Below are 13,587 nucleotides of genomic sequence, written 5' to 3' on the forward strand. Positions count from 1 at the left end.
CCCTTAACGAGTATCTGTTCCCCATAGACTATAATGGGGTTCGAAACCCGTTCGAACACACGAACATTGAGCGGCTGTTCGAATCGAATTTCGAACCTCGAACATTTTAGTGTTCGCTCATCTCTACTAGGCATCTGTTTCACTATGTTATTCCTAAGGTCTGAAAGAGCAGAACATGACATGTTGAATCCCTGTGCCATACTTTGCCCCCTGAGACCATGTACTGATGAACCCATACAGCATGTGGCCCCTTTACCTGGGGTTGCCAATGGTAGAGCAAAGGAGAACTATCATCGTAAATCTTGGGTACTGGGAAGCTCCAACAAACTTCTTTGATTTGACCAGGACATTTGAATACAAGGCTTGAGTAGCAAACTAAGTAAACGCGCGCTCATGTGTTTTATGACGCGTTTTTTTTTACACGTGTAAAAAAAAATGTAATTGAAGTCAATGGGAGTCTTATTTTTACACGTGTATTCTTTACACGTGTATTTTGCCAAAATGAGCGCGCGTTTACTCTGTGTGAATGGACCTTTGCTCAGGTCAACCAAAGCCTAGTTAAGTCCAGATGTGTAACTGGAAACTCCTGGACCCGGACGTGAAATCTGTAACAATTCCACACCTAGGCCCCAGGTGTTCCTGCTGCTTCTCAAATCCTTATTGCTTAAGTACTCCAGTATTATTCAAATTTCTTCCTTCAAATATCAATGAGGGAAGCTTTAGACCAGGAGCTGCAATTTTGTTATTGTGAAACAGTTTGGTAGTTTCCCTTAAAGTGTGATTCACGAAATATTTAAATTTATTCCAATTGGAAAAGAAAAAAAGTAATGGAACAAGACAGTCCACCGTCTAGTAATATGTAGGTTATAATATAATTAAGATATGTATCGAGCACATGTATGGCTTGAGAAAGCAGTAGTATACAGCAGGAAATGGCAGTTACCTCTTCCATGCCTTGTGCCATTGTTCCCTCTGATGTGATTTTATCCTTATGAAATAAATGACTGATTTTAGAAGTTTATCCTGGTTGGGTGGTCGCCCCCGTTGTCTTCACCCGCATGTTTTATACTAACCTTTGTGTTGAAGAGCACCACCCTTACAGGAATCTATGTTATATCCTCGTAGAGTTTTTTGCCTTTGAATCATTGAGAGCAAAAAGTCAAGATTATAGCGGTGCCGCCCGTCATTTGCTTCATTTGGATCAAGGTATTTATATATGGCTACTGGTGCATTGTGTAGTGTCTTAAAGGATCAAGGGCATAAGTCTCAAGGCATATTTAGTAAATTCTATTCCCCCTTCCCCATACAAGATGCAGATTTTACATTTCAGTCCTATTATTATTGTTTATTTATAATGCACCATTAGTTCGATGGTGCTTTACATTTGAGGGTTTACATAGGGTACACAAGATATACAAACAAATATTATACTAACAATGACCGACTGGCACAGTGGGATAGAGCCCCCTGGCCGCAAGGGCTTACAATCTATGAACAGTGTTTGCTCTAAAGGATATTAGATTTACAATTCAGTGCTACAGAACATCTAAATGAATACAGCACTGATCAGATATAGTCATAAGTAAAATATATAGCAGTAACACCAGGAGACTCCTGAGTGAAATATTGACTGAAGTCTCCTTTTCCTTGTGTTTTCTCCTATCCACCCAGAAAGTTACCGGGACTTCCTCCAGCCACGATCTGTTCTTCACCATTTGCCACACAGATATCATCACTTCCCCCATCTTCATAACACATACTCTTCATCCTTGTGCCATAGTAGTGCCATCTTTCTGCTACCCTTTATACTATACCTAAGATCGATTGATCTATCTATATATCTATCTATCTATCTATCTATCTATCTATCTATCTATCTGTCTGTCTGTCTGTCTGTCTGTCTGTCTGTCTGTCTGTCTGTCTATCTATCTATCTATCTATCTATCTATCTATCTATCTATCTATCTACCCAGATAGCCCTCCTAGTGCCCATAGTGCTTTCTACAGTAAATAGTGTTATACGTACCGTACAGTAGTGTCCTGAAAAATAACAGTGCCCAGCAATTAGTTTCTCTGATATTAACAGTGCCATTGACATAGTGTTTGCCACAAAATTGTGGCCAAAAAATGCTTCCAAGAAACTGTGTAAAGCAGAGATCCCCAACAGTAAAATACAACTTAACCATCCTGCTTAAGCAGTCCTGGATTTCAGGTGCTGTCCTGTAGTCCTGAGTGGCGGGTGGTATGTCCTGGCTTCAACGCATCTGCATCCACAGAATCAAATGAATACACTGGTGAAGCAGGGAGCTGTTCAGGCCCTGTCCTCGCAGGCAGGCAGCTGGAAAACAGGCAGGGGCGATGTGAAGATGTCACATTGGTCACAACATAACTGAAGCTGCCATAAGCCAAGGCAAAAGAGGGCTACGGAGAACGTAGAAAGGTGAATAATATTTTTTTTATTTGTTTGTGCTGTTTTTTAGCGCGATAACAAGGATTTGAATATTGTAATGTGAGGGACCACATGGAGGAGGACATCATAATGTGGGAGTCGGATGCAGGGGACATTATAGTATGGGAACCACAATGAAGGGCTCATTATAATGTGTAGGCCATAATAAGGGTACATTATATTCTTGGGTACAAAATGAGGGAGACATTATATTATGGGGGTCACATGGAAGATGACATTATCATATGGGGGCCAAATTATACTGTATGAGGACACAAAGGTACATGAGTGGGAAAAGGGGTGGGGTTGCGTTTTTGCGTGATTGAGGAACAAACATCCAAACACACAAACTTTCACATTTATAATATTAGTAGGATAGGATAGGATTTCTCTCTTTATCTATCATTTTCTCTTCATTTTATCTATTTCTCTTCAACTATCTTTTTATTCATTTTATAGCTATTTATCTATTTCTCTTTATTTAGCTATCATTCTATCAATCATTTTATCTGTCTACCTCTCTTCCATCTATCATTCTAGCTATCTGTATGTCTGTCTATCTATTCTGTCTATCCATCTATCATTCTATCTGTATGTTTATTATCTATGTATCATTTTATTTTTTTTCTCAATAATTCCATTTATTCCTCATCATTCTATTTCTGTATGTATCACTCTATGTATCTTCTCCTAGCATTTTCTCTAGATTTTTATCTTCTTAATAATTCTTTCATTCTCACATTTTCCCATAATTCCATTTATAATTATGCCATCATTATATTTCTCGCTAGTGCAGTGGTTCTTAACCAGGGTTCGATCGAACCCTAGGCCCTATGCACGGTTCATTCTGTGTACCAGTAAAAAAACATATACCTATGTCTTGAATTTGGAAAAAAATCATATTTGATTTATCACTGAAGAAGGGTTCGGTGAATGTGAACATGAAACTGGTGGGTTCGGTACCTCAAACAAGGTTAAGAACCAGTGATCTAGTGTCTATCTATCTAATGTATTTCACTCTAATCAATCAATTACAACGACAAAGAAAAGCAATTAAACAAAACAGTTGACCACAATCGAGACAGTAAAGGGTTAATGTAAAAGTAGCAGGCCGCAGTGCATGCTGGGAGGTGTGGGCTGCCTGAGTCTGGGTAATGTAGTTGTGTGTACAGGAAATGGCTGCTTGGGCTGAGAACTGTGGCTGCATCTCTCTGTCTGGTCACACACATATCTATTTCTTTGTTCTTCTGGCTACATAGCAGCAGTTTGGATCTAGTGCTGGGGACACATACAAGGTAAGGGCAGAGGAGCTGATGTGTGGTCCCTTCTATCCAGCTGCTTCTTCTTCCATATGATAGGTGTGTTCCCTGGGTCTGGTGTCTGCCTGCCCTTGTGATCTATAATGTACTGTATATTATCCTGCTATATACTACTGACCCCTGCATGCCTGTGGCTGGACACATGGAAATGGCTCATGTTATGGATCTAGACCGATCCGAGATATCGTGCCTATCCTTGTAATCTACATCCTGTATGTACAATGTCATGTGTCTTCTAGAAATCTACATCGCTGGTCGTGTAATAGATCCTTTATTATGTTTAGAACCAATTATATTTCTTTCTGATATGGCCGTAGTGGAATATATTGTCAGGTGTCAGAAGTAATTTGTATTTGTTCCTTGTTGTATTCTTGTCTAGTATATTCACTTTTAAACTTAACATCCTATTTCGAAACACATAAAACTAGTTTAAGGTTATTATTATTATCTGTATTATTACCTTACTAAGATTATTAATGAATACTACCCATTACAATGTTAGTTTTATAACACTGTGGAATGTATTTATTTTTTATTTGATAGAAAATAAATTGTACGTACTATTAATACTATATAATTTAAGCATAATAAATATTATTTATTATTGTTGTTGTTATTTCTCTGGATTAGCATAAGCAATAATAATACAATAAAACATTTTGTATTATGTAGTGTTATTTTATTATCTTAAGGGTACCCAAACTCATAGTTATATATGATCATATTGTAATACCAATTTATATTGTATTTTGTTCCTAACTAAACCCTGACATTATAGGTAAATGACCATTACCTAACTAGAGACTTCCCAAACTGGGTGTATAGCTAGATCGGCCTAAAGGGTTAATTTACCAGCCCTTTAAACCATATAGTGATACAGATAGTGACAATTGTGTTGATGAATGCTTACACAATTCCCTGTGTCAAGCATATACAACATACAATACACTGTGAAACATTGTTTTATTACTATTTATTTTTCTATTTTTATTTTTTGACAAATATCCAATAAATCTGTAATTTACCAGGTCTAGGGTATTGTGTAGATATAAGTTAATATTCTTACTGCTTTCGGCTGGGTACAGTACCCCACAACATGCCTAGACTAGAATTTGTCTTTTATGTGCCCAGGTTATCTGCAATGAATGTGAAAGTGACACAACAGTGTAAATGTGGCTAGATTATTTTCAGCTATGAACGGAAACATCAACCATTAAACGTTCACTTGAGGAACTACAGATGCAAGTTTTCTGTCATTTACCAGCAATAGCAGCGGAAGTCACTGATGAATAATTCAGTATGATCAAAGTGGAGCCAAAGGCGAAAATATATACATTGTACAAGTGTAGAGAATGCAGTGCGTGGATTTCCTGGAATGTTACAGTCCTTGTACAACACTGATCCGTTATACCAATGTGTGCACGAGGCCTTAGTCAGACCAGCGTTCCCATATGCATATAATATTGGACTGTTTATTCTTAAAGGGGCATTTTCATCTTAAAATGCAACTGTATAGTTGGTAGGTCAAACCACTGTCTCCTCTGTTTTTTCTCAGCCCAACATCTTCATGCAGAAGGAAATACCCATAACTAATACATACTACTGGAATCTACTGTATATACAGTGACTATTCAGGTCTCCACAGGATCATGGCGATCTGTATAGTCACCTACTGGATATGATATCTGAAGTTCTCACAAAAATATCATTTATTCGGGAGTCTGAAGGATAATACTTAATCTGTTCCATGTTATTCTTGTATCATGTGAATTTTCTGGACAAGGCTACTAGTTGCAGGCAGTCAGCATGTGCAGAAATCATTGCGTGCCTTTAGTCATGCTTAGTATCCTTCAATTGTGTCTTTGTACAATAGAAGTCTTAATGTACGATGTTTAACCAAGTCTTCTCGCTGTGCTTCATGGGTCACGATTTTCTGATTTCCTGCATTAAATTGTTTAAAGGATGTCAAGCTCTTCTGTACGTGGGTGTGACTCATGAATCCGCTCTTGCAGTTTTAAAGCTGCATTCTATTAGGCCTTGTCCCTGCTCAGCTATTATAGTCATAGTTTGGCCAGCACTTCAGCTTTGGCGACTAGCATGTTGTTGTAGTAGAAGGTGGAGATAATCAGCTAGCAGACAATCTCTCACCGCTTATCTCCATAGGAAATCTTAGGTTAAAGTCCACCCAGCTGAATTCTTCATTCTCCCCATGGTGACTGTTTGGCACTAGTCTACTATAGGCATTAGGTAGCATCCATAGTATGTTAGTGGTGTATGCTGAAACTTAATAGGCTTTATGTATACCGAAAGCGTGTCCTGTTGGCATGCATTCAGCTACTATGTGTTGGTATACTTTTTATCCACTGTTGACTATATTTAGGGAACATCATGAAATCAGTATATTAGGTGGTATGTTTAGAAATTGAGTGACTCTGTGATGTTGAAGGTATTGTGTGGCATATAGATGCAAATGTCAGGGGTCATGAAAATATTATTTACCATTTATGTGTACTAAAGTTTTAGGTGTATTTATCACAGATTTGTGTTTGTCATTGTACCAATGCCACAAAATAAACTGTGCATATAAATACAGCCTTAGATTGAGGTCACTTGGGTAGTAAATGCAGCAGGATTCCAGAGTGCTGCAAGAAATTCTGAAGTGCATTTGCTGCGTTTGTCTCTGGTCTATGAGTGTCGGCAAATCTAATGCAGTGGCTACCTGAGGGCCAGTTCACACAGAGTTTTTTGGTGAGGATTTTGATGCTGAATCCGCCTCAAAATCAGCCTAAAAAAAAGCTACCTAATAGATTGGGAGGCTTTTTTTGGAGGCTGATTTGAGGCAGATTCGGCTTCAAAATCCTTGCCAAATAAAACTGTGTGTATTGACCCTTAACAAGGATTATCCACTCTGGGAAACTCTTTCCATATATACTATAAGTTCCTCTTGCACTGAACAACATAAGCTTTATTCAGGTGCTACATAGTTGCTCATGTACTCCAATTGGCACCATGTAATTGTTTATTTTTTCGCAGGAAATGGAGACTTCAGCAATTTCCCTACACAATAATTGCTGCTGCTGGTGGCTTGGCACTCTGTCCTTAGCTCATTTTTGTGGAAAGAAAAAGTCTTTCAAAAAAGGAAAATAACTTTAAAGGGGCTCTATCATTGGGAAAAAAATCATTTTTAACTAAGCGCATACTTGCATAGGCTTTAGAAAGGCTATTCCACACCTACCTTTTGTATGTAAATTGCCTCAGTAGTTTTGGAATAAGTCCCTTTTTATTCATATTCTAATTAGCCTTCTCCGTGCACTCCGGAAGTGTTTGTGTGCACCCCCTCTGCTATTCTCTATGTGTGTGTGAGAGCAGGGAGATGAGTCATCCGCACAGCAGCCTCTCCTGTACATACACATAGAGAATAGTAGAGGGTGCTCACAGAGACTTCCAGAGTTCACGGAGAAAGCTAATTAACATATAAATAAAAACTGACTTGTTCAAAAACTACTGAGGTGATTTACATAAAAAAGGTATGTGTGAAGCCTTTCTAAAGGATGTGCTTAGTTAAAAATGACTTTTCCCAATGATAGAGCCCCTTTAAGACCAAAAATCAAATACAGTAAACAGAATTTAGTATTCCATCTATGCCAGAAAATTGGTGTAGATATCAAGCAGTGCATCAAGCATGGCCACTTTACTCTTTCTGCGTTCCCCTCACCAGAGTTCAGGGACCAAGGCAGGCCAGGACAGTAACGCTGAAGCCCATCAAATGCACTATAACTCACTCCAGAATAGCCGTGTCCTTGACTAGTGTAGATTTCAGTTCTGGTTTATGGGACCTCTTGTGGTACAACAGAATTATTAAAAGGCTGGCACCTTTTAACATCTTGCACGAGTGGGGAATGGATTACGTCTGGCCTAGGAAATGTCAGTCTTAATAAATTCCCCCCACTGCATCTATAAATCAGCATCATGTAGAAATCCATACATTCATCTGCCCCGTCATTCATCAGGCAGCTTCATTGACATTCCCTGCACATTCTCCGTTGCTTCAAGTCAGCAAAAAGATGCATATTATGTGACTATGAATTGTGTCGGTGACTGGAGCGGAGATGATGGCTGCTTCTGCAGAGTATTTATGAATGAGCTCAGGAGTCATTCACAAGCTGCTTTCCATTCAGAGAAATGTGTTTTGTCAGCTGGTCTCAGGGCTTCATTGCTGCAGACATGCTGGAAACGGTAAATGTTACGGGAACGATTTATTGCTTGTGTACATTGCCCCTTCATTCTGCTGCCCTTTACCCCCTCTCTTTTGTCTTGCTTACACTTGTCTGGACTTGTAAGGGTGCATTCACACTGAGTAAACGCTAGCTTATTTTGTAGAGTAAAATTACACTTGTAAATTTTGCTATCCCATTGACTTCAATGATATTTTTTTACAAGTGTAAAAATACGCCAGTAAAAAATACGCCTGTAAAAAATACGCCTGTAAAAATACGCCTGTAAAATGTCATTGAAGTCAATGGGATAGCAAAATTTACAAGTGTAATTTTACTCTACAAAATAAGCTAGCGTTTACTCAGTGTGAATGCACCCTAAGGCGGATCACCACTAATACATATCTGAGAAGTCATTTAAAGGGGCTAGTTATTTAAAGGGGATTGGTGGCAAATGTTTGCTGCTGGCTTATCGATAACTAGAATGGGAGATCCTTGTCTCCTGTTTCTTCTCACCCACACAACCATTGTCAAGCATTGTCACTGCTGCTCTATATAACATTCGGCTTTCTCTATAACCCTGATACGACTGTTATAGGCTGGGGGTCCTATTCTCGGGGTTTCCCAATTGACTGGAGTTAAATGTTGACCTTTGCTGTGTTAGCGCCATGCCTGACTCATTGAGCTATTATGCAATGCTACAGGACCAGTCTGTCGTTGCTCTGGTTTGTCATGCCGAATAACTGCAGGTAGTCTAACCATTCACTAGGTGTGATGCATTATATTTTCACTCTTACACAAGCTTAAAGGGGTCGTCCCATGAAAAACATTTGTCACCTATGTACAGGCATGACCAATGCTCCATTCTAAAGGAAAACATAGGACCCCCATTCTCGAGATCAGTGGGGATCCTAGTGGTCTAACCCCTGGCAATTATACTACCTATGCTATGTAATCATGCAGTCATGCCATATCTCCTGAATGCTGTTGTCACCTAGTCCTACCTTGCCTGTTGAGTAATGTCACAGCCCATTAAAACATGTCTACAAACCAAGTAGTTTGACTATGAAAAACAGCAGCTGAGAAAAAGAAAAAATTACCAATCCACCTAAAATATACACATTGCATTCTCATGTACATGATGATGTATGATACCTTATGTGGACTCTATCTACTACTGCAGCTATGTGATGTTCAATAAATCAATACAATGTGAATAGACCCTAAGGGTGAGAGCTCACGCAGCGGCTGTCATGCAGAAACCACACAATGCTAAAATCCTGCCCATCCATGTCATGTCATGTCAATGGCTGCACTAGTGAGTGAGGTAGGTGTACGTTCAAGCTAACTTGATGCAGATTTTTGTTGCTGCCAATAGAATTGCAGTATTTCTAAGAGAAGTGCAAATTTTTGCTACAAAAAGTTTTAGTATGTGAGGCTCACTTTGTTTACTGCTGAAGCCTATGCTAGGCAAGGCATTGTGGGAACATTATAAAACTCTGTTCACATAATGTTCTTTCTCTATGGGATTACCAGTGAGTCATTTCCACAAGGTTGTTGGAGGTTTGGTAGCTGGGCAGGTGCCCAGTGGAATCATTTAGTGGTTCCCTTTCAGCACATCAGCTTCCTTAGTGATGGCTATTAATAACATCATAGACTGGACATACCATGATGCAGATCATGAAGGTGTTTCTTCCAGGGTAAGAGTCCTCATTTCTCAGGTGTTTGACTTTGATCCAGAGAAGTAATTGCTCATATCAGTAGGATAGCAGGTCATTGGTTATGGAGAGCAGGTATGGGGTAGAGCTGGGCTTGTGCACACTGGGTCTAAGGGTGCTCTTTATAGGCAGTAAGACCTGTGACTACTGAGTCAGAGATTTCCTAAAAACCACTAAGGATCAAACAGCAGCCGTACTTCATTGTATGAGTGCAGTGCTCCTTATGGACTTCTAACCCAGATCTCTAGAATGGGATTAGAGTATCCATTGGTTTCTCCTTCTGGAAGGCCATCTGTTTAGACTCCTGGAGGACAAGGCTCTTATAAGCATTTACAGTGACAAGCAGGTTATCATATAGCCCTATTCTAAATGCTACTAACAATACTTTATGAAATCCTCAGTTACTTTGCTTGATGTCATTCAGTGGGCTGAAAGTGAATGTGCTGACAAGGAATCTAATTTAGGCTAAGGCCCCATGTAGCGGGCCACAGCAAAAAAAGGGCTGTGGGTAAAACTGCGTCAACAATGCAGTTTTTCTCGCAACTCTTTTCACTGGAAACCTTTGCGGGCTTTCTTCTTCAGTTATACCTATAAGAAAACCTCAGTATTTCTATAGGTATAGCTGACATGTTGCAATTTCCAAAACCACAACGATTTTGGAAACTGCAGCATGTCCACTCTGTGTATTTTTCCGCAATATGTGGATGAGATTTGCTAGAATCCACTTTGCAGGGACTGTAAAACAGTTTACACTACGTGGGTTCCGGCCTGAAAGGTTTTCCAGATTAAGGAATTCACACATTTACATTTCACATGCATATGCCATCCACCTTTTTTTTGTCGACAGCATACGTATCCTTTCATTGCAATGAATTCATTCAGATGTCCGTTTTCTTTTTCACAGACGGATCTGCAAAAAAAACCAAACAAGGAATCAGGTTTGTTTTTGTGAATACAGCATCAAAGTCAATGAAGCTTAATCACTGCATCAATGAAAAGTTCTCTAATGTACTTTGTGTTTCACTTCTCTTCCTCATTGTTTTTAGATCTCTGCTTGCTGTCATAAATTAGAATTCACGTACAACTTCAGAGCCTGCAAACCTGGACATATGTGGTTCTCTTTTCATTTGCCAAGAGAGAAAACACATTGAGCTTCAATAGAACTTGATCTAGACTGCTCGTGTGAAATAAACAAATTGTGGCAGATTTGTTAAGACTTGCTTTTCCTACACCGGTCTTCATAAAGTCCCTGACTGGCGGAAATCGTGCATAAATTATCAAGAGGTTTCCCTATCCTATCAAAATGTCTTTGGATGTCTTTGTATAGGATTGCTGCCTTTGTAAATGAAAATCTTCACATTTACTGATAGCAAGCAGGAAAGCTAAACTTAATGAGGAATTGCAAGACAAGGTATATGTATATGAAATATAAATAAGTTTATATAAATATGTTTTTTTTCCAATATGCAGATCCTGTTTAAATCCAGAAAAGGCGTAATATATCCAGTATAACCATGGCTGAAAATATTGAAGAGAAGCTTGGTGATCTTGATGTCAGGCCAAAGAATTCTCGTAGTCGCAGTGCTGATCGGAAAGATGGATACGTTTGGAGTGGGAAGAAACTTTCCTGGTCAAACAAAGGTGGCAATTTGGCTGACGGGGGCGACATGCGCTCTACAGACAAAGCTGAGGGTTCTCCAAGGAGCCAAGAGAGAAAACACAGTTGTTCCTCAATAGAACTTGATCTAGACCGCTCATGTGGACACAAGCTCTTAGGACGGTCTTTGAAGCAAAAGCTGCAGGATGCTGTAGGTCAATGCTTTCCCATAAAGACCTGCAGTAGCCGTCATCAATCTGTATTGTCTTCCAAAAGAAAAATTCATATAAGTGAATTAATGCTAGATAAGTGCCCTTTTCCCCCTAAATCAGACCTGGCCTATAGGTGGCATTTTATCAAAAGACACACTGCTCCTGTCAGTCAGCCACACACCCAGTATGTTGTGAAAGACGCACCTAAGGTGGAACCTCTAGCCATGGCTGAGGGGGAAGAGGACATTTTGTCAGAGGGACAGGTCCTATCATGTGAGGTAAACATGAGCACAGTAGAATCGGTCACCACCAAAGTTTTGAGGGGCTGCAAAGAGGACAGCGACATTGACTCAGACGATGAAGTCCTCACACTTTGTACAAGTTCTCGAAAGAGAAATAAACCCAGATGGGAACCAGATGATGAAGTATTTCAGGCCGCAACCCCACCTAAATATCACACTCAAATAGATTATGTACATTGTCTGGTTCCAGACCTCTTTCAGATCAATAATAATCCATGCTACTGGGGAGTTATGGACCGGTATGCAGCCGAGGCCCTATTGGAAGGAAAGCCAGAAGGGACATTTTTACTGCGGGACTCTGCACAAGAAGATTACTTGTTCTCTGTAAGTTTCAGACGTTATAGCCGCTCCCTCCATGCCAGGATTGAACAGTGGAATCATAACTTTAGCTTTGATGCCCATGATCCATGTGTGTTCCATGCACCCGATATCACAGGTTTGTTGGAGCATTACAAAGACCCCAGTTCCTGTATGTTCTTTGAGCCCCTTCTCTCTAGCCCTTTGCATAGGACATTCCCCTTTTCCCTACAGCACATATGCAGAACCGTTATTTGCGGATCAACAAACTACGATGGCATTGACTCTCTCCCAGTCCCTTCTTCTATGAAACTTTACTTGAAGGAATATCATTACAAATCTAAAGTGCGGGTCCGCCGTGTCGACATACCAGAACGACACCATAAGTGATAAATGGACATCTTGATAATGATTTTATTTTTTAATTATTATTGGTATTGCACTCACCCAAGGGAGTTTGTGACCCCCTGTATTGGCACTTCCTTAGCCACAAAAATTTAGTTCAGGAATTAGATTAATAAATGTGACGTTAGCTTCCATATTATTCTAATGAATAACAAGTTATATTTATAATGTTTTTTATGATACAGAACTTCAAATCTCCTGCATAATCACAGAATTAAAATATAGAATTCCACCACTAGAGGGAGCTTTCTGCATACATTTATGCAGTTCAGGTTTTCATCTGCTTCTGAACAGACATGGTCAATTACTGCCAGCACTATGTCTGCCTGCTTGGGGGACAGCATAATTATCCACCAATTTATATTCTAATCATTAAAGGGGTTTTGCAGGCTTTTTAGTAAATGACCTCTCCTTTTGCATAGCTCATCATTTGAAAATCATCAGGAGTTGACACCTGGGAACCCTGCTGATCAGCTGTTTAAAGCAACAATGTCACTCCATGAGAGCCACTTCGCAGATCAAGTGACGTCATATTCAATAGTCACATTACCTTTTTACGGCTCAGTCCCATTCAAGGGATACTGAGCTCAGCTGCAGTACAATGTGTGATGCTGTGCTAGGTTGCGTGAAGAGGCCTCACCACTCTTCTGAAATCTACAGTACTTTCAAACAGCAGATTGGTCAGGCCCAGCCAATTTTCAGTTGATGACCTATCCTAAGAATGGGTCCTCTATTGATAAGCTCAGAAAACCCATTTAGACTAGGGCCCACGTTGAAAATATGCCGTGTTTAGGCTGCCAAATGCCACGGGCAAAAAAATTCAGCGTTTTACAGAACCTGCATAGTAGATGGGATTCTGGGTAATTGACATACTGCAGAGCAAAATCTGCAGTGGTAATGCTGTGGATTGAAAAATGCTTGCGCTTTTGTAAATTGCAGGATGTCAATTATACCTACGGAAACGCAGGCGTTTTCCATATAGTTATAATAGAAGCAGAAAAGCCACAGGGGACAATTCTGGACTGTCTGTAAAAAATGCTGTGGAAAAAATGTCCCTTTCCGTCACAGTCCTTC

General features: G+C 39.7%; 1 protein-coding gene across 1 annotated transcript; it reads left to right on the forward strand.

Annotated features, from left to right (window-relative positions):
- The first annotated feature begins 3,624 nt into the window (after positions 1-3,624).
- On the forward strand, positions 3,625-13,279 carry SOCS4 (suppressor of cytokine signaling 4). The gene is made up of 2 exons (XM_075280688.1): positions 3,625-3,744; positions 11,171-13,279. The coding sequence occupies exon 2, from the start codon at positions 11,215-11,217 to the stop codon at positions 12,496-12,498; it is 1,284 nt and encodes a 427-aa protein (XP_075136789.1). The 5' UTR covers positions 3,625-3,744; positions 11,171-11,214; the 3' UTR covers positions 12,499-13,279.
- The last annotated feature ends 308 nt before the right edge of the window (positions 13,280-13,587 follow it).

The sequence above is a fragment of the Leptodactylus fuscus genome, chromosome 7, assembly GCF_031893055.1.
Source record: "Leptodactylus fuscus isolate aLepFus1 chromosome 7, aLepFus1.hap2, whole genome shotgun sequence".
Classification (NCBI taxonomy): Eukaryota; Metazoa; Chordata; class Amphibia; order Anura; family Leptodactylidae; genus Leptodactylus; species Leptodactylus fuscus.

What these genes read in the sequence shown, in the direction of transcription:
- SOCS4 (XM_075280688.1), top strand. Translation starts at nt 11,215, where the DNA reads ATGGCTGAAAATATTGAAGAGAAGCTTGGTGATCTTGATGTCAGGCCA.